The 26,161-nt window shown below is 51.7% G+C and overlaps 10 protein-coding genes across 10 annotated transcripts; 8 read left to right on the forward strand and 2 right to left on the reverse strand.

Annotated features, from left to right (window-relative positions):
- Positions 1–428: 428 nt before the first annotated feature.
- Positions 429–3,011, forward strand: IAQ61_003565 (uncharacterized protein; the record flags this gene model as incomplete). The annotated part of the gene is made up of 1 exon (XM_003837064.1): positions 429–3,011. The coding sequence occupies one exon, from the start codon at positions 429–431 to the stop codon at positions 3,009–3,011; it is 2,583 nt and encodes an 860-aa protein (XP_003837112.1).
- A 568-nt stretch (positions 3,012–3,579) lies between these two features.
- AMT13 (Thioredoxin amt13) lies at positions 3,580–5,058 on the forward strand (the record flags this gene model as incomplete). Its single annotated transcript, XM_003837065.2, has 6 exons — positions 3,580–3,582; positions 3,631–3,674; positions 4,043–4,089; positions 4,462–4,576; positions 4,699–4,806; positions 4,869–5,058. The coding sequence occupies 6 exons, from the start codon at positions 3,580–3,582 to the stop codon at positions 5,056–5,058; spliced, it is 507 nt and encodes a 168-aa protein (XP_003837113.2).
- An 882-nt stretch (positions 5,059–5,940) lies between these two features.
- ERG1 (Squalene epoxidase) lies at positions 5,941–6,654 on the forward strand (the record flags this gene model as incomplete). The annotated part of the gene is made up of 1 exon (XM_066096017.1): positions 5,941–6,654. One exon carries the CDS (start codon positions 5,941–5,943, stop codon positions 6,652–6,654), a length of 714 nt encoding a protein of 237 aa, XP_065953893.1.
- A 436-nt stretch (positions 6,655–7,090) lies between these two features.
- IAQ61_003568 (uncharacterized protein) lies at positions 7,091–8,391 on the forward strand. Its single transcript, XM_003837068.2, has 2 exons — positions 7,091–7,649; positions 7,733–8,391. Exons 1-2 carry the CDS (start codon positions 7,129–7,131, stop codon positions 8,313–8,315), a joined length of 1,104 nt encoding a protein of 367 aa, XP_003837116.1. The 5' UTR covers positions 7,091–7,128; the 3' UTR covers positions 8,316–8,391.
- Positions 8,392–8,684: 293 nt separating this feature from the next.
- On the reverse strand, positions 8,685–10,361 carry IAQ61_003569 (uncharacterized protein; the record flags this gene model as incomplete). The annotated part of the gene is made up of 1 exon (XM_003837069.2): positions 8,685–10,361. The coding sequence occupies one exon, from the start codon at positions 10,359–10,361 to the stop codon at positions 8,685–8,687; it is 1,677 nt and encodes a 558-aa protein (XP_003837117.2).
- A 1,194-nt stretch (positions 10,362–11,555) lies between these two features.
- On the reverse strand, positions 11,556–13,656 carry IAQ61_003570 (uncharacterized protein; the record flags this gene model as incomplete). Its single annotated transcript, XM_003837070.2, has 2 exons — positions 13,122–13,656; positions 11,556–13,059 (listed from the first exon to the last, which is right to left on the reverse strand). Exons 1-2 carry the CDS (start codon positions 13,247–13,249, stop codon positions 11,556–11,558), a joined length of 1,632 nt encoding a protein of 543 aa, XP_003837118.1. The 5' UTR covers positions 13,250–13,656.
- A 194-nt stretch (positions 13,657–13,850) lies between these two features.
- Positions 13,851–14,956, forward strand: IAQ61_003571 (uncharacterized protein; the record flags this gene model as incomplete). Its single annotated transcript, XM_066096018.1, has 5 exons — positions 13,851–13,853; positions 13,897–14,088; positions 14,709–14,737; positions 14,861–14,900; positions 14,954–14,956. 5 exons carry the CDS (start codon positions 13,851–13,853, stop codon positions 14,954–14,956), a joined length of 267 nt encoding a protein of 88 aa, XP_065953894.1.
- A 252-nt stretch (positions 14,957–15,208) lies between these two features.
- On the forward strand, positions 15,209–15,967 carry IAQ61_003572 (uncharacterized protein; the record flags this gene model as incomplete). The annotated part of the gene is made up of 2 exons (XM_003837072.2): positions 15,209–15,565; positions 15,632–15,967. 2 exons carry the CDS (start codon positions 15,209–15,211, stop codon positions 15,965–15,967), a joined length of 693 nt encoding a protein of 230 aa, XP_003837120.2.
- Positions 15,968–17,500: 1,533 nt separating this feature from the next.
- IAQ61_003573 (uncharacterized protein) lies at positions 17,501–20,729 on the forward strand. Its single transcript, XM_066096019.1, has 3 exons — positions 17,501–18,167; positions 18,215–18,339; positions 18,389–20,729. Exons 1-3 carry the CDS (start codon positions 17,896–17,898, stop codon positions 20,047–20,049), a joined length of 2,058 nt encoding a protein of 685 aa, XP_065953895.1. The 5' UTR covers positions 17,501–17,895; the 3' UTR covers positions 20,050–20,729.
- A 3,794-nt stretch (positions 20,730–24,523) lies between these two features.
- Positions 24,524–25,793, forward strand: IAQ61_003574 (uncharacterized protein; the record flags this gene model as incomplete). The annotated part of the gene is made up of 2 exons (XM_003837076.2): positions 24,524–24,946; positions 24,996–25,793. 2 exons carry the CDS (start codon positions 24,524–24,526, stop codon positions 25,791–25,793), a joined length of 1,221 nt encoding a protein of 406 aa, XP_003837124.2.
- Positions 25,794–26,161: the final 368 nt, after the last annotated feature.

Genomic DNA, 26,161 nt, shown 5'->3' on the forward strand with positions numbered 1-26,161 from the left:
AGCCCTAGCCCTGGCCCCTCCACGTTGCCGCTCTCCGCCTCTGTCGCAACAAGCTGGGAAGGCTGCCCGTTGTTGTACCTACGCCAAGTCTCCAGGACCAGATTTGGGTGCCAGAATTAGACACAGCCAGTCGCCAGTCGCCAGTCGCCAGTCTCAGTTCCAGTGCCAGGCTGCAGCCGACTCCGCCCGCCCACGCGCGACCATGCAGCCCCTCCGCCAGCAGGGCACCACCACATCCATCATCAGATAGCAGCCGCATATCGCTATCCACACCACGCACACGCACACCTACACACCTACACCACGCACACATACACACATCAACGCCGCGTGACCGCGATCCAACCTCACGTCCGGACAAGACACGCCCACGACGACCACGACCACCGCCGTCGCCGTCGCCGTCGCGGCCAACAGGCACTGCTTCCATGCCGTGGCTGTTTGGGCGACGCAGCGGGAAGGCCGCCAAATTAAAAGAGGGTCGACCCGCGGCCGCTGCCCAAGAACAGGCAACCGCACCAGCAAGAGCCACCGAGAGTCTGCGACGGCGACCCAGTCAGCGCAGTGCTCGCCGTCGGAGGGGCAGCTCGCGGTCGACGGCCTCGATGCAGATTACGGAGACGGCCCTGTCTGCTGCAAACCCCTTCGCTACGGTGTCAGACGCACACCCACCCCCACACCCGCGCCCTGGCACCAGCGTCGAGAACATAACGGCGCTGCCTGAACAACGTCGCCTCGAACACAGTCCGCACCTGCGCCCCATCCTCCAGGAACACGGCGGCATTCCCTACCCTCCAAACGCCCACCACTCCCATGCCAGCCTGCCGCCACCGCCGCCTGCGCGTACCAGAGGCAAGCTGCAACGCCCGCAGTCCCTACGCAGGGATCCCCCAACCGATTCCGCCCTGGTTCGCCGAATTTCTAGTAGGCGTCGGAAAGACCACGACCCCGTCCGCGAGGAGCAAATCCGTGCCATGAGCATCCCGATGCCCCAGAAGCGACCAGCCGGCCATTCGGGCGCCATGCAACGACGAGACAGCAAAAAAGTCAAAGGCGGCCCCAACCAACGCTTCGACAGACCCTCCTCCCATGTCTCCCTGCCCTTTGAAGACTCCATTCACTCCTCCATGTCGGGCATCTCCGAGACCCGCGCCTTCCGCGTGAGCACCCTCGACATGTTCTCGCCCCGCCCCACGATTCGCTACTCCCTGGGCTCCCAGTATCACGCCGCCGGCCGCTCTTCACCCAACACAGGCGGCGAGAAGAATGACTCCCGAAGAGAACGCCGACCACTGAGCAGCAGAGAGGACGTGCAAACGAAGCGTTCGAGCAGAATCGACGACCTTGCCGACACACTAGACGCCGGTGCACTGCGCGAAATCATGGAAAGGGACAAACGGCGCCGGGAAAAGAAGCTCAAGGCCGACCACGAGCGTCTGCGACGGAGGCTCGAACGACGTGCCGAGAAGCAACGAGCCGCAGAGGTAGGCGGTACCCCAGGCACTCCGCGCAAAGAGGCCATCGGTGCTGTTGGCCTGGGCATCGAAGAGGACTTGTCGACGCCCATGGACGACGTTCGTCCATCGACTCCACCCCAGCAGCCGCGATGGTTGGAAACGCTGCCTGTGACGCCAAGATCTCCCGGAAACAACCAATTACCCACTCCCCTTGAAAGTCCCGTGGACGAACCAGTCGTGTCTGATGCTCGGGCCGTGCGATATTCCCGTGGCAGTGTATCCGCCCAAGTGCACGCCCGCGGGCCGTCGAATGTATCCGAATTGCCAGACCTCATCTCTGATAGGCCTGCACACGAGGACCCCTTTGCGTCTGCGGAACAGATTCATGACCCCACGCGAAGTGGCTCGCTCCATCCGGTCGAAACGGCGGACACGAATTTGATTTCCCAAGGAGGTTCGAGTCGACGACGCAGCTCAGAAGGCAAGCGCATGGGCGTCTTCGCATCGCTGTTCAGACGGGGCAAGCGTGGCTCCCAGGACCGAGGCCGAATCACCCCTTCTGAAGTCTCCTTTTCAAACACTTCCCGAGAGTCCATGTCCCGACAGCCCCTTCCCGCTCATCTGGTTGGAACGATGCCGGGTACACCACCCATCACTATTCGTAGGCCATCGAGCGTGCCGCGCCGCACAATGTCCAAGTTCAGAGAGGACTTACCAGAGTTTCCGCTGTCGCCGCCTGACTCTCGTGTCCAATCGCCAGAAGTTTCTTCGGTTGGCCCGCTTGCTGCTCGCCGAAGCCACCAAGCGCCTTCCGATCTTAGGGTTCAGTCGGTGAGCTCGCAATCGGGGCTCCGATCAGACTCGCCCGTTAGCCCAGGACTACCTGTTGGCAATGCCATGTCTCAGTCTCTTGCCTCGGTGGACTCGGAAGGGTCATGGTTATCTGGAAGACCCTTGAAGCGAGCGTCAAACAAATCGCAGGTTCATTCCAGCATGACCTCTTCGGGTCTGCAACGGAACGACGACTTCAATGGATCCTACGAGGAGCTTGGCATGGCTGATGATGAGTACTTCAAAAAACTTAGTCCTGTCTCTGACGAGCACTCGAGATACGCCCACTCGAACGACATCTTGGGCCGAAAGGCTAGCAGCACGTTGATGGCCCTTGATGTCGCGGCCGAATCCGAAGAAGAGACAGAGCCGGCGGCGGTGGTGGCGGAGGACGAGGACGAGGAGGAGGAGGAGGCAAAGATTGCCAGCGAAACCGCAGAGGTGGTCAAGAGCAGTATCGGGCGTCAACCTACCATTGTACATCGCCAAGCCCGAGTCAAATCTGCTGAAGGTTTACTGAGCATGTTTGCCGACGCACCAACACCTTCGCAAGATCCTTTTCGCGACGACGGGGCCAATGGCGCGGCTGAAAGCCCAGACTCACCAGCTTCAGATGGTGAGCCGATGTTGTTACAGCGGGCTAAGAGTATCGATCTTGGAAGGCAGCATGTCCGTCATCTCAGCGCCGGCTCTGCCAGGCTCTTGGATATCCAGAAGCGATAGAGCCCGTCGTCGCACACCCCGGCGCTCTCCAGCAGGAGTAGCTGATTGATTTCCAACTCCCGTTTTGTTCTCAGGAGACCGGCTTGCCAAGCCCCGCCATTCCTTTGGCTGTTTTTTCCTTTGTCTCTGTCGGTCATTACCAAATCCCACTCTTGTCGCTCTCTACCTATTTCCCATGTTATTTCCATGATCTGGCTTGGCAGCTTCTGATTTCCGGGCAGCTTGGGTGTTGAATCTTTCTTGCACACCCCCCCCCCCTGGAAGCATTGTACTATTTTTATTTTCGACGTCGGCTATTGGGAGGAGACTGCATAGCAAGGCGTTGAAGCGTGATCCTGGGTTCTATTCTGTTTTGGCTGTGATACCATGTGCTGCCTGGGGCGGCTTTTGTTCACTTTCTCTCTTTCCCACATGGTGGTACATTTTAGGGCATCTGGCAATGGGGTATTTGAAAAAAAGGGCCTGGTATTTCGTAGACGTTCTGCCTCGAGACGGCAACCTATCTTCGTTGTATACTTTGTTTTAATAGATGCAGCTAGACGTCGAGCTGCGTGCCATCTAGAGTACTATGGTAAGTAGTATTGTTGCTTGGATTGAGCAGGACCAATGACAGCCCAAGCAAGCCATTGTTGGCATTGACCCTTTTTCCTCTTCACCACCGTCGTGCCTGTTTTTTTCTGGTACAGTTCCTTCCTCCATGCGTGGCTCAGTCGGGTTGCCACCGGGGCGCCTATACGGCAAGAGGATAGGCATGAGTGCTGCTACTCTACTGGGAGGATATAGAGTAGTAGAGGTGCCATGGCAGAATTGGGCGAGTTTGCTTAACAATACAGGAAACAGCACAGCCATTGATATTGTATGGTGGGGCGAGGGCGGCCGGCTGCTCGGCGGGGGGGGGCAATCACGTCATCTTCCTACCTAAACCCACCTTTGGGTGCTGGCCTGTACAGTAATCCATCCTCCATCCTCATCAGTAAGCAGAAACGGCAAGCACAGTACGTTCAAGACTCCTCAAAAGCTCCCCCACCTAGTCGTCTGTCATTGCAGGCATACAAATTCCTCAACCCTCAGCGCTCCTGTAAGTTCTGCCCTCTCCTTATTCCTTGTGCTATTCCTCCTGCCGCCTTGTTCCGGGGTTTCTCTACGCATGCCCTCGAGCGCTTGCCTGTGCAGGGACTTTTCTCTCTCTCTCTCTCTCTCTCTCTCTTTTCTTTCTTGCCCGCGCCTTTGCCGAAAACCACCAAGCGCCTCACTGCAAATCGTTTGAATTGTAATCGGCGACGGGGTCGGCGGCCAGTGCATTCCATCAGCCAAAGTCTTATCAATCGCATTCTACCATATCTCCCTCTGTCTCGGTCTTTTGTTGCCGTGTCCACCTATATCATGTTGGCTGCACCTTTGTCCTTGCGCCTGACCAGAACTCTGCTTACCTCTGCCCGCCTGCAAACAGCTTCCATCAACCCCACCTCGACCTCGAATCTTTACCCGCCACTCTTCCCCCAAAAGTTCTTCTCCTCCACACCCAAAATGGCCGACGAAAAGAAGGGCGTCCACAATCTCCAGAGGTAAGTAGTATTTGTCGCACCCATGACGCCATGTCTGTCCGTCTTGCCTAGACGACACAGGCACCACGACGTCATGTGTTTGGGAAGGAGCCGAGGCTGATGCAAAGTGTGAATCATCGTAGCAAGACGGCATTCGACGAGGCACTGAACGTCAAGGACAGCCTCATGGTGCTCGACTGCTTCGCCACATGGTGCGGTCCCTGCAAAGTGATTGCTCCCCAAGTAGTCAAGTAGGTTCCTGCATACACGCGCCTCGCGAAGCCAAGCGCCTGCCTAACACCTGGTTGCACAGACTATCGGACAAGTATCCCAACGCCCGCTTCTTCAAGCTTGACGTCGACGAGGTTCCCGATGTTGCCCAAGAACTCGGAATCCGCGCCATGCCCACCTTCCTCCTGTTCAAAGGCGGCGACAAGATTGCCGAGGTCGTTGGCGCCAATCCCAAGGCTCTCGAGGCCGCCATTCAGTCCAACTATGAGTAGAGGATAATGGACACAAGCGAGCGAACAAAGGTCGACAGAGTAGCATGGGAAACACTGCAGCTTTGGGCGCACCTCAGATAGATGGCTCATTTGGATATTCGGGTCTTCATGATATCGTTCTTTACAATGACATGATCTACAACAGTACTCGCTTTCGTCTTCTTGCGTATCCTGCGTTCCTTTCCCTCGTGCTATTGACAATTACTATACTACGCTGATCGGCCTGGTAAGGAGTATGGGTAAAAGTTGTGCACATGGTACATCCCGTCTAGCCAGCCTGAAAAACGTAGACAGCTGTGTTCCTCAGTATCCCTTCTTCTGTGCCAAGCGACTGGCCTAGCTGGTTTCCCTCTGGTCTTTAGCCTACAGTCTCATTTACACTAGCTTGTCCTGTAACTACCTAGTTAGACTGACTGCAAGGTACGCTGAATACTGGGCTGCTTGGGCAAATGCGAATGTACCTGCATGAACGCACTTGAGGTCTGACGGTCTCAGCTCAAACATACCGCCACTAGCAAAGGTCCAAGGATGTATGAGCCCCCGTGCTCCAAACCATCAAGCATCGCTCTTCATAGCCGGACTCCATGGCAAGGCACTCCAAGAAACGAAATTCAAAGGCAAGTCATGTCATTCTAATATGGACTGACAATCCGGCGGTCCGGATTACTCCTATCCGAGTGGCCCGTGCAAGTGTACCATCAAGTAGGCATTTCCATGAAGATTCTCATCTTCCCACAATACAGCATACCAGTCGAGTGTTCCATTACACCACCGTCCTTTTCTTTTCCTTTTCCTTTTTCCTTCCTCCCTTCCCAACGCTCTTTGGAACCCTGCCCCCGAGGACCTCCTTCTCCCAGTCCGGCGGAATCTGACAATCTGATTATGCGTCTCCTTTTGAGCCTGGGCCTCGTCCTTGGTGGCCTCACGACTCTCATGTACATGTTAGAATCACACCTCCCCAAATTCTACCTCTTCACTCCCTCAGAACTACACTCGTTATCCCTAGAATCCCTCTCCCTTCATGGAAACGACACGAGTGCGGTGGTTTCTCACATCGTCTCCTCTCTCGCGTCAAAGCATCCCGCACACGTGAACTTGGACGAAGAGTGGATGTTCAATAATGCAGGAGGCGCCATGGGTGCCATGTACATTATTCACGCCTCTATTACAGAGTATTTGATCATCTTTGGCACAGCGGTTGGGACAGAGGGCCACACGGGCCGTCACACCGCCGACGATTATTTTCACATTTTGAAGGGCGAGCAAGTGGCGTACGCGCCGGGCAAGGGCGTGTACGAGCCTGAGAGATATCCACAAGGTAGCGTTCATCATTTGAAGAGGGGCGAGGTCAAACAGTACAAGATGGGGTCGAGTTGCTTTGCGCTGGAGTATGCGAGGGGATGGATTCCGCCGATGCTATTCTTTGGCTATGCCGACAGTAAGTGCTTGTGTTTCTCATCCTCAACCGGCCAAGATCTTGTGGCTGACGGATTTCCTATAGCCCTTTCGAGTACATTGGACTTTCCAACTTTGTGGAGGACTACCTGGGTTACGGGACGGGAGATGTTGGGAAACTTGGCAGTTGGCAAGTTGTAATGAGCTTGACCGGTCGAAATCTTTTGACCGAGTTGGCAAAGGGCGGCTCAACCCTTGACTTCACTCGTTGAGCTGCAAAGGATCAAAACACGCAACGGTTATCATGTCACCTAATCCCAAGTTTAAGCAATTACTAATTTCCTGGTGTCAGCCGCGTGTGTGCTATCAATTCCTGTGTTGTGGTTGCTGCGTGCGGCTGAGAGAACCCCTCACGCTTCCAATTGCCCCATTCGGTCTTTGGTCATGATCCCAGAGTTTTACGACCTCTTGGTTCAACCGGACGTCTTTTCCTTTCAACATTGAACGTAAGCAGTTCCAATGCACAATAAGCGCACCTGCACTCGTCAATGCTACCACCGGCTCCTGCCAGCCCTCCTATGAGCCGGTCTTGCCATCACGAGCGCCATTACTAAGATACAGCGACACCACTGTCAAGATCATCATCACATACCCCACTCCCACCGTCCATCCACCATGCCATTTGGTCCCTTTACTCTGAGATGGCTAACCCCATTTCCCAACCCTCCGACCCCCTCTTTATTGCCATCTGGCCTATCAAGGTCTTACCTCTCCACGCCCAACGGGCCCCTGGAACTCCTCTCCACCCTACCCTCTTCCCCTTGTCCATCTAAACCACCCCTCTTCTTCGCACACGGTGGCTTCGGAAGTGCTTCTATTTGGCAAAAGTACATGGTCTACTTCTCCGATCGTGGCTATGCTTGTTATGCTGTTAGTTATCGTGGACATGGCGCAAGTTGGTATCCTGCCTTCTGGAGCCTGTATTTTACAACTAGAGGAAAAATTGCCCAAGACCTGGTAGCCGGCATCAAGGAAGCGGAGCGTCTGGAAGCAGAGAGATGCGGCAGTCAGGAGAGGGTGCCTATGGTATTGATAGGGCATTCTGCAGGAGGAGGCCTGGCGCAGTATGTATTAAGTCGGGGACTGGTGACGGTACAAGGGTTATGTTTATTCGCCGCTATTCCAGGATTTGGATCGTAAGTGGATGCGGACTCGAAGAAAATCGATGAGGTGAGTTGTGTAGGTGCCATGAGACAGGATGGCTAAGAGAGGCGAGTAGATACTCATGCTACACTTTTTGGCTTCCGATGGCAGCGCTACAATTCTTCTATCGCCTCTTCCATCCAAAATATATCCTCGCAACCACGCAGCAAGTCCAAGATGCGTTCTTTACGCCCTCGACACCCAAATCTGTCGTGGAAGATCTGCAGCGCCAACTGAGTCCGTACGAGTCCATGTGCTGGCCTCTTCAGGCTCTCAACGCCTTCGTTACAGGGCCAGATGTACTGCAGCGGATCACAGGATGGTCGTATGTTCATCGGTCATTGAACCAGGGTACGACTTCAACGTTGCCAGCAAGCGGGGTCACGCCAAGATTATTCGTTCTTGCTGCTCAGCACGACGTGCTCTGTAGACCGGCGACTCTCTTAAATACAGCAAGGCATTACCGCAACGCATTTCGACAGTGCTTGGAGATGAGAAAGTGGCAAGGCGTTTCTTCGGAAACCTTGGCGTTGGCAGATGACGATAGCCGTGATGGTGTGAGATTCAAGGTAGTGAAAGGGGTTGCTCATCATCTGCAGAATCATGTGGAGTGGGAACGGGGTTCAGAAGAGCTGTTGAAGTGGACAGAGTTGCTGTAGATAGATTTTACCCATGGTTGGCTGCGATGAATCGAGACGGTGGAGTATATACCTAATAGAATCGAATGGTTAAAAAAAGGGGGTATATATTGTAAAGCTAAACTCCTCGAAAACAAATTCCGGTGCGTTAGAGCATCATGATTATCTCACTGAATTTTCCCATTATCCGGCCTGAAGGACCCATTGCGAACCATTGCTACATATAGTGAATGAAGTCCGTTACCATGATTTCTTTGCTCCATGCCGTAAACGCCGCATCCCCTCGAGATGATGTACGCAACCATGTTCGCATGCGAATGGGAAAATGATGGAAAGATGAGATGGACCAGTCCCAAAGACTGGGATTGGTCAAATGTGTGGCATGGTAAATCACCAGCCACCGACGAAGGTTATGAAACCGTCAACCATGCTGATCCAGTCTTGGCCATTCAGCGTACCAGCCTGTCTCTTTTCCCATATATCTTGTACCAGCTTGCGTAGGAAGACGATGGCTTTCTCACCCGCCTCGGTGGTCCCGTCGTTGCGAAGAAGCTCGACTTTTCCGCCGACGTACTTTTCGCTAAGATCGATGTGGAAGCTCGCGTCTCCGTCGGGTGGCGAGTACAGGTTGGGCAGATTATCAAAGGCTGCGGCGCCCGGGGTGACTTGTACGAGGTGGCCGTTCAACATGACGCTCTGAGTATGTGTTCGGCGTGGCTTGAAGAGAGAGCCGCGTACAGAAAAGTTGACCAGACGCAGAAGACGGGCGCCTGGACCGAGGCGGATGATCCAGTCCTGGAATGCATCGTACATGATGCGAAACTCGACTTTGATGACCCACAAATTGTAGCTGTAGAAGATGGCAAGGGCTTCTTCGCGCACAAGGCGCGAAACGGAAGCAAGCGCATGTTGCATCTCGCCATGGAAGGTGGAAATGCAGTAGACAAGAGGCTTATGAAGGACCATGTTGTCACAGTTGCGGTAGATTTGGTGGCGGATTTCGGGCGGCAGCGTGAGCAAGGTGACGGGTGTGCGTACAGACTCAACGACAGATTGTGTTTGCGCCTGCGCCTCTGGCTTTGTCTCGAGCTCGGTAGTCAGCATGGCAGCCTTTTGGTAGGCCTCCCAGCTCGTCTGCAGGCTGTGCTGTTCGTCGAGCGAGATGCGGTCGAGGCTGTGATTGCGGGAATGGGAGGGCGACAGCGCAAGGTCCTCCATTCCATTGTCGTCGTCGTCTTCGTTGCCGTCGGTGGTGGTGATGTTGTTGTTGTTATCTCCGTCATGAATTTTGCTGTTGTTGGTACTCTTGTGGTAATGGTCAAGGTTGTGGTTATCATTATCATTGTCGTCGTAGTCGTAGTCGTCCACCACTCCTTGGCCAGCACATAGCTGCAGCTGCTCCAGACGCGGGGCATCATCAGACAGGCTGGCCACGCTCACGGGCAGGGAAGGAGAAGAGGAGTCGGTGGTGGCATCTGAGTCGCCGTCGGTGTCGGTGGAGGAGTCGGAATCGGTGTCGGTATCGAGGCGGAAGTCGTGGTCGTGATCGTGATCGAGGCCGAAGTCGAGGTCGAAGTGGGATTCACCGTGGTGGGCGAGGCGGTAACGTGCAATCTTGGGGGGCAGATAGTGCGTGGGTGAGGTAGGTGAGGGCAGTTGCGTGGCCGACCGCTTGCTCGAGGTGCGGACGAGGACGGTGCTGCCTGCGTGAGCCATTTGGCGCCCTCGCAGAGCCTCTGTCCCGCTGTCGTCGCTGCCTGTGCCGGTGTTTGTGCCGCCTGTGTTTGTGCTGCCTGTGTGTGTGCCTGTCCCTATACCCATACCCAAACTCATACCCATACCCATATCTACACCAACACCCACACCGACGCCCATGTTGTTGTTGTTGTTGATACTGTTATTGTTATTGTTGTTGCTCTCAGTCCCGCTCGCATCACAACAGAGCCCGCAGCTGGTCGGGGCCACGGTGGTGTCGAGGGCCTGTAACTTGGGCGAGCGCGCTTTGAGCACTTCTGCATTGTCTGGCGGTGTCTGGCCCGTGACCGAGTATCGTCGCTGTGCCACCATGTTGTTGGCCGACCTCCAGAGAAAAGAGTTGCAGCACAGAGAAGGTTACTGTGAGCCCACAGGAACGAGGTGGACAGGGCCCAACTGAAAAATGTCAAGCCGTGGGCGCGGGGAGGGGGAGGGGGAGGGGGAGAGGGTGAGAGAGGGTGGGAGAGGATGGTGGTGCTGTGTTGGTGGGTGTGATGTGCTGGCAGCCTACTCCGAAAAAGACGCGTCCAGCGTGTCAACACACATACACTCACTCACTCACTCGCTCTCTCTTTTTTCTCTTTTTCTCTCTCTCTCTCTCTCTCTCTCTAAGTGTGTATGAGTTGCTCTTCCTCTGAATGGATGGATGGACGGGGGCGAGGCTTGTGGGGGGGCAGTACTGCGTGGCCGTCGCGGGCAGCTATCGATTAGACACGGTCGCTGGCTTGCACCTCTTTATGGGAACTGAAAACAGCGACGGTAGTTTATTTACTGTTTGTTGTTGTGCTTTGGGTTGCTGTTCGGTCCGCTTCTTGGTGAGAGAGAGAGAGAGAGAGTCGGCAGGTGAGCGAGTGGGCGAGGTTAAGGTGGGTTGGCTGGTTGGCTGGCCTAGGTAGCTATCCATCCACGGTAGAGTACCATTAGGAGGAAATGAGCATGGGCGATGCGCGTTTCATGACGCCGAACCTGCCTTCATACTTGCGACACCCTTTGTTGATAAAGTCTTGCCTGGCCTCTGCCCCAAACAACAAAAACAACACATCTCCACGGCAAGTCGCCCGTCTGAACCGGGCCGCATACGTGACTTGTCCATCGCTCTACCTAACCCCTGGTATTCTCTACTACCGTGTATACTTGTATACTTTGTGCCAAAAGGTAAACTTACACCCACCACCCATATTGGCCTTTGGTCTCCTTGCCAAGCAATGCATTGGTTCCATTGCCTCGGAATCATGCCTAGGTGCACTGCACATCCACAAGGCCTCACTGTATTTCCTTACGTGTCCGGCTTCACTCCGACGGCCAACTTGTCACAACTCGCATCCGCCCTTGCACATGGCATTCTTGTCATCATGTTCCATTGTGGGCAAGGCGTTTCTTTTCTTTTCAACAGGATACTCTTGAACACACCAACCAGACATGTCCGCAGCACCGCCAATACATAGGCCCGTCTTTGCTCCCACCTATCTATCCAGCTTCTCTGTCTCTCCCTCTCTCCATCTGTCTCTAGAGCACGAGCATGCCCAGCAAGCTGCCCACCGCCACCGTCACGTACGCGCCCATGACCAGTCCAGTATGCTCAAAGAAACGAGCCGCGCTGAGACTTGGGGCCCCAGCTTTGGAACTCGAACTGGCAGCTGCTGTGCCCCGGCCCGTCGCCGTCGGTACCGTGCCTGTACCAGCAGACCCCACGGCACTCAGCAAGGCTCCACAGCTAGAAGCCGTAGTCGCACTCTGAACCGATGCCCTTCCGCTGAAGCGGCACGCGTCAGCACGCCTGCTTTGGCCCAGGTAGTATTGGTTAGCTGCAAAAGCGAGTTGGTCCTTGGGGTCGCAGCCCGAGAAAGCTCCAAAGTCACCAGTGGTAGCGTTGCGAGCGATGCCGGAGCAGTACGCTTCGTCGGCTCCACAGATGTAGCCAAAGTCCTCGCTGTAGGCCTCCTCGTCATCTGACGTGTAGACGCACTGGAGGCTTTGCACCATACAGGAGCAGAGCTGGGGATTCACTGTGGGCGGTAGAGGAGAGGCTTGCGCAAGCCAGGACCCGCCCACCGAAGGGCATGCAGGAGCAGAGTGCGAAGGCGTGTAGGCACTCTTCTGCGTAGTCGTCGGGCTAACCGTAGCCAACTGGCTCTGCAGGGACGTGAAATCAGGGTACGGCGATACGCTGGCGTCGTTGTTGGTCAGTGAGACAAGACCGTAGTCGTTCACACCCATGAACCACTCGTACACGATGCCGCCGCTGAAGACCTCGGTCATGTTGCCGTAGAGGACTTCGACCTCGGTAAAAGGGCGGTTGGTAGCGCCTCCTGTTACGCCCTCGATACATCCATATTCAGCGAAGAAGACGGGTACGGGATAGTCGGAGAAGAATTGCACACGCTCGCCGTACGAAGAGGCGGCGTAATTGCTTTCACCGCACCATGAGTAGACATTGTAGCCCCAGAAGTCAATCGCAGTTCCGTTTCCGGCATTGCCAGGCTCGCAAGCAAAGTAGTGGGCAATCTCGTCACGCGTGGGCACATCGGCAGTGGCATAACCCACACCCAGCGTGCTACGGTACTTTTGGCTGGAAATGTACGACTTGGTGTCGCGGACAGCCGCCTTGACAAAGGCCGCAGCGGCAGTCTGGTTGTCGGAACTGACGTTTTCGTTCCCAGCAAAGAAACCAATCACGTTCTTGTACTTTTGCAGCGCATCGACCACGCCTGTGTATCGGTTGTAGAGGGTGACGTCCCATTCGGGGTCGTTAGACCGGATCGACGTGCCAGGCTCTCCCAGATCAGCAATGACATAGATGTCAGCGCTGGCCAGCTGTGCCATGCAGTCATCGTGGCTCTTGGTCGGGTCAATGGCATAGACACGGAGGATGTTGGTGTAGATCTGCTTGAGATACGGGATGTCGCGTCTGCACGCATCGCCGTCAGCGAGCGGGTCAGTATAGCCCGAGCTGGCGCTGGTGCTCCCGTTTGGCGAGTAATTTTGTTGGTACGCGACACCCTTGAGGTAACTGATAAGCAGAGCCGTCAGTGCACTGTGGGTCGGATTCATGTGAACCACTCGCGAACTTACAACTGCGAGCCATTGTTGGTGTAGAAGAAATGTTGTCCGTAGACCTCGATCTCGGGAATATCATCATAACTTGCCGCCCTTGTAATGCTGGCCAGCGCAGCCGCCGCGCACATGACCGTCTTCCACATGGTGGTTGGCGGTGGCGAATGTTTGTTTTCTAGTCAACGAATGGGTGGTGAAGCAAAGAAGCTTCACAGCAGAGGCTTGGTACACACAGATGAAGCTTGGCTGGAGGAGCGTCAAGACTCAAGAATGGAGAACGTCAAAAGGTCAGAGTCTCCGGAACAGGCGGGGAGTTTGAGAAGCAAGGGCAGGACGCGCGTGTCCTACGGCTCACTGCAGGTACAGTGGCCATTAACCGTTCACGCCTGGGTGGCTATGCTGACAGCTGGCTGTCCCGGCCCGGGCGGACATGACGTGGTGGCGACGACGACGACGACGACGACTACGACGCGAAGGATGGTGAGGTCGCCTGGTGTGATAAATGGTGCTGGATTTGGGCGCCCCTCTGTCGATAGTGCGTCGTACTACGTAGTTAGGCTGTTTGCAGGTTGACCTGAGCTATTTTGCGGTTGAGGGGTAAAAGGTGAGCCTCAAACATGGAAAAACAAATAACAGTATCATGTACCAAGTCACCTTCTACTATACTCAGGCATCGAGTATTCTTGGTCGCCACCACTTGTTCGTCACAAGACTGTGATTCACTGTAGTTCGGCCTCTGGCTTGCTGATGGTAATTATATCTTTCCCATCCGAGGTTGCACTGATCAGCGTAGTCTAATCAAGAGATGATGAATTTACAAGAGGAGCGAGCCCAAAATATAAACTTGTCGAGCTCAAAAGAGTCAGTACAGGATTTCGCTGTTACTCATTCGGAGAGCGGCGAGCTCATACTCGGCTTCCTTGACGCGGAAGCCTTTCCCGCTGTGCGCCCACGGATCGAGGATTCTGCAAAAGACCAAAGCATAGTATGTTTATAAAAAGGAGCACAGATGCATTACTACATTGGCTACGAGAGCCAGAGAACATTTCATACTAGAATAGCGACACACTGGTCTCATGGCGTACTACGGTAGACTCACCCAATGGGTATCTACCGTACGCTACGAAAGACCACTAACCGACTTTCCGGCTCCACATCATGATGCCGCAACACGAGAATCAAATACTTGTATGGTACAAAAATTGGTGTCTTCATCATGGCCATTGCATTTGCAAAAGCCAAATTCTATCGGCCAGCAGGCCCCGTGTCTATCCGTAGTCGACCAAGGGAAGCTCCCTGGTCACCACATGTAGAACATTACCATATGCAGGATATTACCATATGCAGGATATTACCATATGCAGGATATTACCATATGCAGGATATGGCCACAGGCAGGATACCATAGTACCACATGTAGAACCTTGATCCGTACCATGTTGTGGCACCTAGATTACCGCCAACGTACGTTGAAGCTTGACTGAGGGCCATACCTACTAGGTAGTCAAGCAGCCGTGCAAAGGAGCCGGCATTGAGATCGGCCCGAAGAAGGCTTCGCAGTGGTATCGGATCAGGGTTTTGCCATCTTGGGCTAACTTACACCAGAACCCCCTCATCTACAACAATCCAAACGGGTTAGTTCTCAGGTCCATCGGCGCATGAATCTCGGGATATTCTTGTACTGGTTGAATGTGGATACAAAGTATCTCTTTTTCGTCGTCAATCTCTGCAATCCTTGTCACTTTTCTCGAGCAAAGCGAGTGGAATAGTGGGCGACTTCCGGTCAGCTACCGTACCGTATGCCTCATCGTTGGCGCACATGTGCTTCTCAAACTAACTTCTTTTGTAAGTAGGTTGGGATGATATCAGCCATGGAGGTACTTTCAGTATAATCATGACCAAGTCTCATTCTTTTCTGACTCCTACTCGACCTCCCCGCTTGCCCCCGCTTGCCAACTTTACTCTTCTTCTTTCACATTGCAACCAGCTTCCGTTGCCTTTTGAAACACTTTCAGCATACGCTCCCACAAACTTTGGTATCATCTGTCAACATGGTGAAACCGGCCATTGTATTTGTCCCTGGTGCATAGCATGACACGACCTGCATGGAGACCATAACCTCTTCCCTCCAATCATCTGGTTATAAAGTGTACGCGCGCCAGATGCCCGCTGTGGGCAATTCCAACCCGCCGAAGGATCTCTCTGAAGACATCGCAGTAGCCCGTGCTCTCGTAGAAGAAGCCATTGGAGACGAAGGCAATGATGTGATTGTATCACCCCATAGTTGGGGTGGCACCGTGGTGTCCAGCGCGCTGGCAGGCTATAGTAAGAGAGAGAGGGAAGCACAAGGAAAGAAGGGAGGTGTGGTACGCACGGCGTATATCGCATCATTCATCCTGCCCGAAGGGGTAAGCTTGATGGAAGCAATTGGTGGTCACTATGCTCCATGGATGGATGTACAGGTAGTTCTTTCCATCCCATGATTCATTTCGACAGGATGAGGACTGACACAATATAATCTACCCCAGGATCCCTATGTCCTCGCAACGGATCCCAACATTTTTTACAACGACCTCCCCCTCGCAGAACAACAGCATTGGGCATCACAACTCAAGAGTCAAGCCTTAGGGACAATGTGGGCCAAGACTACAGCAGCAAGTTGGCAGACTATCCCTACCAGCTATTTGCTGTGTGAGGATGATCTGGCGATTCCGGCTGCGGGGCAGGAGGGGATGTGCAAAGCAGTCGAGGATGCGGGTGGGGAGATTGAGGTTACAAGGTTAAAGTGTGGACATAGTCCATTTCTGAGTAGGCCAGATGAAACGGTGCAGTGGTTGAAGAGAGTTGCGGGCAAGACGGCGTAGTTGCATGGTATGGTATTATCAGTCTTGTAATGGGCATGTTAACATCATGTACTGGAATTAGCATACTTGGGCTGGGATGACCGGTACCAGTACGCAAGAGCCCTCCCTGCTTGTCGATTGTACCGTATCCTCCAAGTCAACGAAATCAAGACCACTCAATTCGAGCTCTTCTAGCCACCCGATGTCGATTTTGACGTGGGCGTTGACGCGCGCTCATGGGCCCAGAGCCGAGGTAGGGAAGTTTGTAGATCACTAGCAGGGATACGATACCGGTAGGTAGCCAAACCTGGGGTAAGTGCGTCACTGCACCAGAGGGGAAGCTCATCACACGATGGATGTAGCCTCGGGCTTCACTCATTCCATCCACTTCCTCATCAGGTACTTCCACATTTCCCAGCCTCTCTTTATCAATCACCAGCCAATTGAGCCTGATTGACCAAATTTGGAACCTTTCAATGGCTAATCCACGCATTCTGACGTACGTCGATGGCTCGTTACCACCGCCTGTCCTTGGCTGTAGTATGCGGTATGCGGTATGCTAACATCCGACCCGCTCTAGATCCCGTACCTTCACTCTGTTCAGCTTGGCGGCGTTGGGTAGCGGCGGACTCTTCTTGATGAAGTCGAGAGCCAGGTCGTTGGCGGAACAGAAAAGGGCGATTGGGGACTATAGCGTGACGGTGGACCGATCCGGTGCGTTATTCCTATGATGCGCAGTTTCAAGACGCAACAGCGATACTGATTTGTGCTGTAGGTGGTGGCGTCTGAGCCAATCCCTGAATACCTAACGATGATACGATGACGACTGACTTGTGAAAATGGTCCGATCTCTTCGCGCCTACGGCGGCTTGTTGTGTAGAGCCTTCAGCGACTCAATAACGATCACCTTATCAGAGTTGCTGTATTCCAGATCCTTGCGTAACATGATTGGCATCATTCGCACTACAGAAAAGCACGACAAGAAAATGTTAGCTTTCATGGATATAGCCCACGCAAAAGATAAAGTGCGTAACACAGTCATGAAGATGCAATTATGGCTTCGCACGCTTCGTTGCGATTACTCATTCAGATCATCATCCTAGCAACACCATGTCTATTCACAGCCATTCGTGATTACAATGTATACATCGGCGCAGTTCAAGAAGTTTAAGAAGTTCAAGATCAAATTGTACCGAGTAGCGCCGGCCGATATAGTGAAACGGCGATTTGCATGCTCCATTGCTGCACAATTACATCAAAGAGCACCCCCCCCATTCTATCAACAAATCAGCAGACGATGACTACAGGGAAAAGGATAAACTCAGCTGAATACGATAAATTCACTTTTACTTATCGCAGCAGATATGACGTGGGCTGACTCTCGACTACATATTGTATTCCTGCAACAGCCCTTGTCAGACACTTTTGGCCCACTTTGTTGGCAACTAAATATAGTTGCTCAGCCTCAGGCGCTCAGCCTTCCAGCCACCCGTGATCTATGTTGGGACAGCACCACTCCACTGTGTCCAAATGTAAAGATCATTTGTTACAATAGTTCAGCTCTATGATGGCGTCGAATGGACGGTAATGAAGTTCCTGTCTTTGCACTTGTCCCCCGGCAGAAATGCACGTCTTAGCTCTCAACTCAGCCTACATAACAGTGTGCGCTCACTGAGACATCTTTGTTTGGAATAGCTGGAAAAGCGCTACGAGACCTCCTTGCAGAAGACCCGCTCTACTTTACGAACCACGCATCACTCAATAGAAAGGCCGCGCACACGTGTGCTAGGATGATGGAGCCATGCTGAATTGTCCGACGAGATACCGCGGGTCAATAACAAAGCCTCGTTGCCTGTACCCTGAAACCTGGAGATCGTACTACTGTGTGATTTTCTGTTAAGCTATATGCACCTACGCTCTTGACTATCTTGGACTGCAGCACTAGGAAAATGGCCGACAGGACCAAATATCGTATCGCCACAGACTTACCAAATGAGAAGACAAATCACGGATACGACTCTAGTATTCCCCCTCTGGTAAACTTTCTCGCTGCAACAAACCATATCCGGAACCTATTCGAGAACAAGAAAATTTTGTACGGTATGACTGGGGGGTTCGAAACTTTGTGCTTGGGCTATCGTCGAGAGATGCTGGATCTGCACATTGCATATGACGACAAGGATTTTTTCCGTATCAAGAAAAAGCTACAAGCAGACAAACGGTACGTCATGACAGACTCCATTTAGAGACATTAGCCAACAGAAACAGCGTTGTTATATCAGATGGCATGAACCCGCTGTTCCCTTTTAAGATTCTAGTATGCACTGGGCCAGCATATAAAGACCTTGGCTGCCACAAAGCAGCAGCGATCGAGGTAAATATGATACCTCCAGGTAAACTTCCACCTCACGGCTTTCAATACTCAATATTAAAGAGGAACAGAATCATGTGGAAGTCCCCCAAGCGGCGTGCTGAGCAACAGCCTGGTCCTAGTGAGCTTGAAGAAGGACGGGCAGCTCAAGACGTATAACGGCCTGAATATGCTATACCTGCTTCAAACAATGTTACACTTATGCGAATCACGGAATCTTGCATGGGATCCAAGAAAAGATATATTGTTCTTATGCCGGATATATGGCAGCGAAGTACAAGCCATCCGGGCAAAGCTTGATGAAAAGTTGGTCGAGCGGAACTTCTTAGGGACACCCTTCCTTTCGAGACTCTCTCGTGAGGACCAACACAACTGTTACCAAGTGCTTCTGGGCAAAGAATCTCCTCCTCTTATGTCAATAAGTCCACCTACACCACAAGTTGATCATGGACGTTCTGTCTCAGACCCTGCCATTCGAACACTTGGTTTGAATCAACATCACTACATGCCAGAACTAGGCATTCGGAAAAGTCTGGACGTTCTCACTCCAACGCTACCAGCAATGGCCAAATCTCCGCGTAAGGACAGTCTCGTCGCTGGTTTAGAGTCACCAGGAGCGGTCATCGCGGCCAAGCCCACGACTTTAGGAAAACCTGCACCCAAAAGACACTCTCGCTTACGATATCGCTCCACTAGGAACACGCAAGTTAAGCCTGGCCATGGCAAGGATCAACGCTCGCCCCAAAGCTTAGAACAACACATACCTACGCAGCAAACCCAACCTGAAAAAGCTTCTTGCAATGGTATACCAATTATGGTACTGTCGGAAAGGAGTGAGACATCTGAATCTTCCCTTCCCGCGGAGGCCCAAGCTGTACCGAACCTATTTCACCCGTTTGAAGGTCCTTCAACTTGTAGCGAGCAAGATGCGGAGCCTCAACAACACCCACAAACTCTGCAGACAGTAGTTTATAAGGGGTTGCGGGATAAACGGCCAGTCCCAGGGGTCACTTCTGATGCATCTGCCACTTCGCCGGATTCAGCAGCGAAACGTTTCGAGCTTACCACCACGAGTCATATACAGGAAACTATAGCAGAGCTGTCTGCTGAAATTGAAGCTGCGTTACAGTTTGCAACCCACGAAATGCCCGACTATCAATATTCTTCGGAAGACCATTCTGACCAGAACCTAACGCAACAACAACTTAGAGCAAACAGATGTAGCAAAGAGTGTGAGCCTTTGAATGACCTTCCTGTCACTCTTATGGCTGGCTGGGGTAAAAGAGTGTCCTCTGATATCAAAGCCATGAGTGGTGAGACAATGAGACAGCCCGTCCTGGGGTTTACTGGAGGGGTCAAAACGAACGCCTCGAGATACTCGCGTTACTACCCCAAGCCAGTGTCTGCGCCGAACAGCAACACCACTTCGACTCAGCTAACACCTGTCACATCGACGGTCTACAAGGCCTATCACCCTGAATCATTGCCTTCAGTACTGCAGAATTTCGACTCTGCTAGCGCAGATAGGCAAGCTATTAGCTTGGAGGAACATGCAGATTTTGAGAGCGCCCGAGATTGGCTTCGAACACACAAAGGGGAACGTAACCACGAGTCAACAGAGGTACATATATCGCAAAACTCGAGCTCTTTGGCACAGGCTTATCAAGCCGAGCTACCAGACTTTGGGGACGGCTATGGGACGGGCACTTGTCGAGACGAAACAGAATACTGAAAGCATTGCTTTTTCCAGTGTCGCGACACCTGCCCAGCTCCGGACAGTGTCCCAATTTGCTCCGTTCTCCCTCGAAAGATCTCCTTGCATTCTCAATAGCAGTCTCACAGCCTGACAGCCAAGCCATATACCCCCAACCTACACACCACCGCATCCGCCTCATCACTCAGATAGCTATAATGCCTTCAGCTTTCCCGCTTGTGCACGTTGCTGATATGCACTTTCACAAATTATTGCGACGGCCGATGGTGCGTCAAATAAGGCAACAGAAGTATGCATTCATGTGCCCGGCTTGCTGAGGAGTAGGCCAATATTGGATGCGGTCAATTATTACGTCTTCATGGCTGGACTATAGGTGTGGCAGCGTGTGGGCAGTAGGAACGGAGGAGCAAGGTTCTGCGAGGGTTGCATTGAGAGAGGAGTGTCGTGGGGCGGTAGATTGTGGGTTCGCGGGTGCTGAGAAGGCTGAGGTTTGGAACGTTGACCCTACGGTACAAAACCGGTTTACAGTAGCTATATTTATCTAAAGTAGACTAAGAAGTGGTTTAGGTAGAAGAAGTAAACCTAAATAGGGTTTACTATACTATGTATTCCACTTTTACTTCTACTTCTATTAATCTACTAGTTTCCTACTAACTATCTAAGTATTTTACTAGTACCCCTTCTTTCTTTAAATCTTCTTTACCACCTCTACCACCTCTACTACAGTAAAAAATTGTTTACTGTAGAATAGTACGCTAGGGGTTTACTATATAGGTGTAAACTAACCTTGTGTATACCTATAAATAGGTTTAAAGTAGTGGTTTACTTTTATTAAAGTAGTAGTTTACTTTTATAGTAGGGGTTTAAATTAAGTATAAAAAGTAGTTTTATTTCTATTATATGCTATAATACCTAACTAAGACTAAAAGGGGTAGAGAAGATTAGCTTTACGCTATACGTATATATAACATAATAATAAGTTATAATATTTTTACTAATAGGAGGTGGTAATAATAGAGGTAGTAATAATAGAGGTAGTAGAGGTGGTAATAATAGAGGTGGTAGAGGTGGTGATAATAGAGGTGGTGGCGATAGAGGTGGTAGTAGAGGTGGTGGTAGAGGTGGTGGTAGAGGTGGTGGTAGAGGTGGTGGTAGAGGTTGTGGTAGAGGTAGTGGTAGAGGTGGTGGTAGAGGTGGTGGTAGAGGTAGTGGTAGTGATAGAGGTGGTGGTAGTAATAGAGGTGGTGGTAGTAATAGAGGTGGTGGTAGTGATAGAGGTGGTGGTAGTAATAGAGGTGGTGGTAGTGATAGAGGTGGTGGTAGTGATAGAGGTGGTGGTAGAGGTAGTAGAGGTGGTGGAGGTGGTGGAGGTGGTGGTGGTGATAGAGGTGGTGGTAGTGATAGAGGTGGTGGTAGAGGTAGTAGAGGTGGTGGAGGTGGTGGAGGTGGTGGAGGTGGTGGTAGAGGTGGTAGAGGTGGTGGTAGAGGTGGTGGTAGAGGTAGTAGAGGTGGTGAAGAAGATTTAAAGAAAGGAGGGGTACTAGTAAAATACTTAGATAGTTAGTAGGAAACTAGTAGATTAATAGAAGTAGAAGTAAAAGTGGAATACATAGTATAGTAAACCCTATTTAGGTTTACTTCTTCTACCTAAACTACTTCTTAGTCTACTCTAGATAAATATGGCTACTGTAAACTAGTTTTGTACCGTAGTGCTCTACCACTACCTCTACCACCACCACCTCTACTACCTCTACCACTACCTCTATCACTACCACCACCTCTATCACCACCACCACCTCCACCACCTCCACCACCTCTACTACCTCTACCACCACCTCTATTACTACCACCACCTCTATCACCACCACCACCTCTACCACCTCCACCACCTCTACTACCTCTACCACCACCTCTATCACTACCACCACCTCTATCACTACCACCACCTCTATTACTACCACCACCTCTATCACTACCACCACCTCTACCACCACCTCTACCACTACCTCTACCACAACCTCTACCACCACCTCTACCACCACCTCTATCGCCACCACCTCTATTATCACCACCTCCACCACCTCTATTATCACTACCTCTACCACCTCTATTATTACCACCTCTACTACCTCTATTATTACCACCTCTATTATCACTACCTCCTATTAGTAAAAATATTATAACTTATTATTATATTATATATACGTATAATCTTTTCTACCCCTTTTAGTCTTAGTTAGGTATTATAGCGTATAATAGAAATAAAACTACTTTTTATACTTAATTTAAACCCCTACTATAAAAGTAAACTACTACTTTAATAAAAGTAAACTACTACTTTAAACCTATTTATAGGTATATACAAGGTTAGTTTACACCTATATAGTAAACCCCTAGCGTACTATTCTATAGTAAACAATTTTTTACCGTAGTGAGGGTGGTTTACGGATTAGTAAAACTTTGAGCACGTGGGTAGGATGCAACGAAGAAGCCATGATTAAGACGTTGTATATTCAGCACTGCGGTTTCTGCTTGCTTTTCTATAGACAAGAGCATGCAGATACAACAATGTCTTCTAGATTTCTATTATCTAAACTAACGGCCCTTGCCGTTACCTAAATGCCTGAGCATGTCCCCGGCGAGCGCTTAACGTACTGGCGCGCCTGAGTATGTCCCTGGACTAGCGCTTAAAGTACCGGCGGGTCCTCCCTTAGTAATGCGGCTACAGCATTCGACCCACGGCTTGAAGTCCCTTATACGCGGAATCTCGAACGCACAAACAGCATTGTTTATGACTCTAGGAACGTTATCATATCTAGGAAGTCGCACGGTACTGCAGCAAGATGCGCCAAGGCTCGCACTTGGAAGCCTAGTATCCCTGAAGCACTCGCACAGTAATGGGTCTGGTTTCTGGGAAAATGTTAATAAACCGTACGCGAGACTGGAAACAAGGTTTGGATATATTATAGGCAAAAAAGGCTAGCACGTTACCTACCTAAGCAGAGACGAAGGCGGCGAGGAAAAGAAGGCTGGCGGAAGTAGTCAGCCTTATGGTTGCGGATAAGGACGCGTAGGTAATGTAATATAATTATGTTTATGTAGTTACTAAAGTAAAATTTAAGGGAATGCGAGGAGATATTTATATAGGTGGTAAAGTAATACAAGGTGTAGTAAGCATATAAATAAATCTAAAATAAATATATTTTAAGAAAATAAAAAAGAAGCTAGGTACTTCTTAGCGAGACATATAGTACTATATATAGACAGGCGGGGACTTTATATGGGTGGGTACGGTAGTAAGCTGACTTATTGCTCTCACTACGGCAGCTGAGTAGGAGCATGCTTTTCGTCATGATCATTTCATGGACAAGTAGAACCCAATTCTTTTCCTTGGAGAAGGTTGAGACGGGTTGCCACACTTCTGTCGGATTTTAGACCTCGACTGGCTTTATTCATTGGTCCTCTGGAGTTTGCTTTCTTTGTACAAGTGATGAACCCAAGACGACGGGGCTTATAGGCTTAGTTATCGGATTGTGTAAATCTACCTTGGAGTGTTAGCAAAGGGATCATGGCAAGTTTGGCCATGCTTGAAGATTGGGCAATCACTATGTGGCACTGGATTCGTGCTCTGCGTTCATCATTAACCCTTGACCTTACCATGATGCCCAGTTCTGAGCTTGTCGTGACGCAAAACTCACAAAAGGCCGACACGGCGAAAGGAGAGTTAGACGAGATGTACCGGTACCGTATAGATAGGAAGCAAGTCTAGCGCATGCGCCAGATCAGTTGAGCTTTACGTTGATTTTGGGAGCAGACATCGAGGCTTTCATCAAGAATCAGCTCCAGCCAAGCTAGCTCATCTTTCACATAGGTTAGTTAGTCCCTAGTTGTACATGTGTTTTCAAGATGGATTATTACGAATGATCAGGCTTGTGGATGAGTGAGGAGTTGTAATGCACTACTATACACAAGACAGCAAACGTGGTGCAACACATGCACTCCTATCTAAATCGAAGAGGAGCCAACGCAGCCCCCTTGACAGCAACCCCCTGCGCACCGTTTCAGACAACAGGGGCAGCGAGGCTGAAACGAGACCAGTCAAGCACTACCTAGTTACTAGGTATGCACACGGTAATGGAACGGCGTGAGATGGGATTGGCGTCAAGACCCGTACGCGAAATTGTGCAAAGGTTTCCTCATGTCATTCAGGCCAATCAAACTGGCTCCACACCAGGCTTTAGTTTGGGGTACGGGGTCAAAGCATGGCCCCTGGGTGAATGGCCATATGGGCTCGGATCTGCAGCATCGGTACCGGTACACCTACCGGTAACAAAGCTGTGCTGCCCGTAGTCGCACAACAAAAGTGCAGACCCCCACGTCAAACCTCAAACACGAATCACTTTCCCCTTACTCACCCCTTCTCTTGTTCCCTTCTCCTTTCTTTGTCACATTGCCCTTCTTCACACTCGCTTACTACAAGTCTATCCTGATCATGAGATTTACATCTGCATTTGCGCTGGCGGCAGCTACCATCAGCGGAGCCATTGCGCAGGACACTTTCCTTCTCGGTTTCAACTCCGGCGCCTCCGACGACAAGGGTAACGCAAAGTCGCAGGCAGACTTCGAAAGAGAGTTCAGGACGGCCAAAGAACTGCAAGGCGCGCCCGGCAACTTCAGCGCAATCCGCCTGTACTCGAATGTGCAGTGGGAAACCACCGACACGCCCATCAGTGCTTTCGCAGCTGCCATAGCCACCAACACCCGTCTGCTCCTCGGCATCTGGGCATCTGGCACCGACAGCATCGACAATGAACTGAAGGCGTTGGAAGCGGCTGTGGAGGAGCACGGCACGCGCCTGACTGATCTCATCATCGGTCTCTCGGTCGGAAGTGAGGACCTTTACCGTGACTCGGAGGTAAGTCTACCCGTATCATGCGCACAGAGCATCACTGATTTTCTCGAAGCCTGGACGTCGTAACAAGGCCGGAGTGGGTAACACGGCCGATGTCATCGTCAACTTTATCAAGACGACTCGCGAGCGTCTCGCAAACACGCCTCTGCGTGACGTTAAAATCACACACGTCGACACATGGACTGCCTGGGTCAACGGGTCAAACAAGGCCGTCGTGGACGAGATTGATTTTGTCTCGGTCAACAATTTCCCTTTCTACCAGGCAGAGCAAGATAACAAGATTGAAAACGCGGCCGAGCTGATGGGCAGTGCGATTGCGGCAACTGAGGGCGTCGCAAAAGGAAAGGACGTCTGGATCACAGAGACTGGCTGGGCATACAGTGGCCCCTCATTTGGAGCCGCAGTATCATCAGTCGACAACGCGGCTACCTACTGGCGAGACGTCGGTTGCGCGCTTTTCGGCAAGTACAACGTATTCTGGTACACTCTGCGAGACGCGAACCCAGCCAACAAGGTCAAATTCGCCATCACCGACAACCTCTCGACAGAGCCGCGCTTTGATTTATCATGTCCTGAGCGAAACGACCTACCTGATACACAACCCGCCAACTTGACCGACGTCATCAACAGCCCTAACAACACATCCAGCGGAAACGAGACCTCGCAAGGCACTACTGGCGGCAGCTCTGGCAGCGGCTCTGGCAGCAGCTCTGGCAACAGTACTGGTGGCAGCAGCACCGGTGGCAGCAATACTGCAGGCGCAAGTACAGGAGCTGCCTCGTCCTTGGCGGTGCATAGCACGACCGTGCTACTTTCGGCGATTGCCGCTTTCACGATCTGGGCATTGTAGATTTTGGAATTCGTTTGGTCGGTGCAAGCTTGGTGGCATAGGTGTAGACTGCCGACGATGTCAGTCTTAGTGGCGAATATGGGTATTACTTCAAATTTCTCTGGGATGGTTCCAATTAATTAGACATTGTGATCATTGAACAAAACGGCCCCCTCAGGCACACATCTTACTTCACTTCATCTCCACTACGCGCCACAGTGATATCCACTCAGACACCGGTTCCGATTCCTTGCGTAGTACACATGTTCAACAAAACACGCGGGTCGTCCTAGCCCCAGGCCATGAGCAGCAGTAAGATGCCTGATTTGTCGCTTCGCTCTATCACATGCGCAGATGTTGGAAACTGCCCAGGTGTACTACTACAGTGG

Source organism: Plenodomus lingam, assembly GCF_022343315.1.
Source record: "Plenodomus lingam strain CAN1 chromosome Unknown contig_18, whole genome shotgun sequence".
NCBI classification, from domain to species: domain Eukaryota; kingdom Fungi; phylum Ascomycota; class Dothideomycetes; order Pleosporales; family Leptosphaeriaceae; genus Plenodomus; species Plenodomus lingam.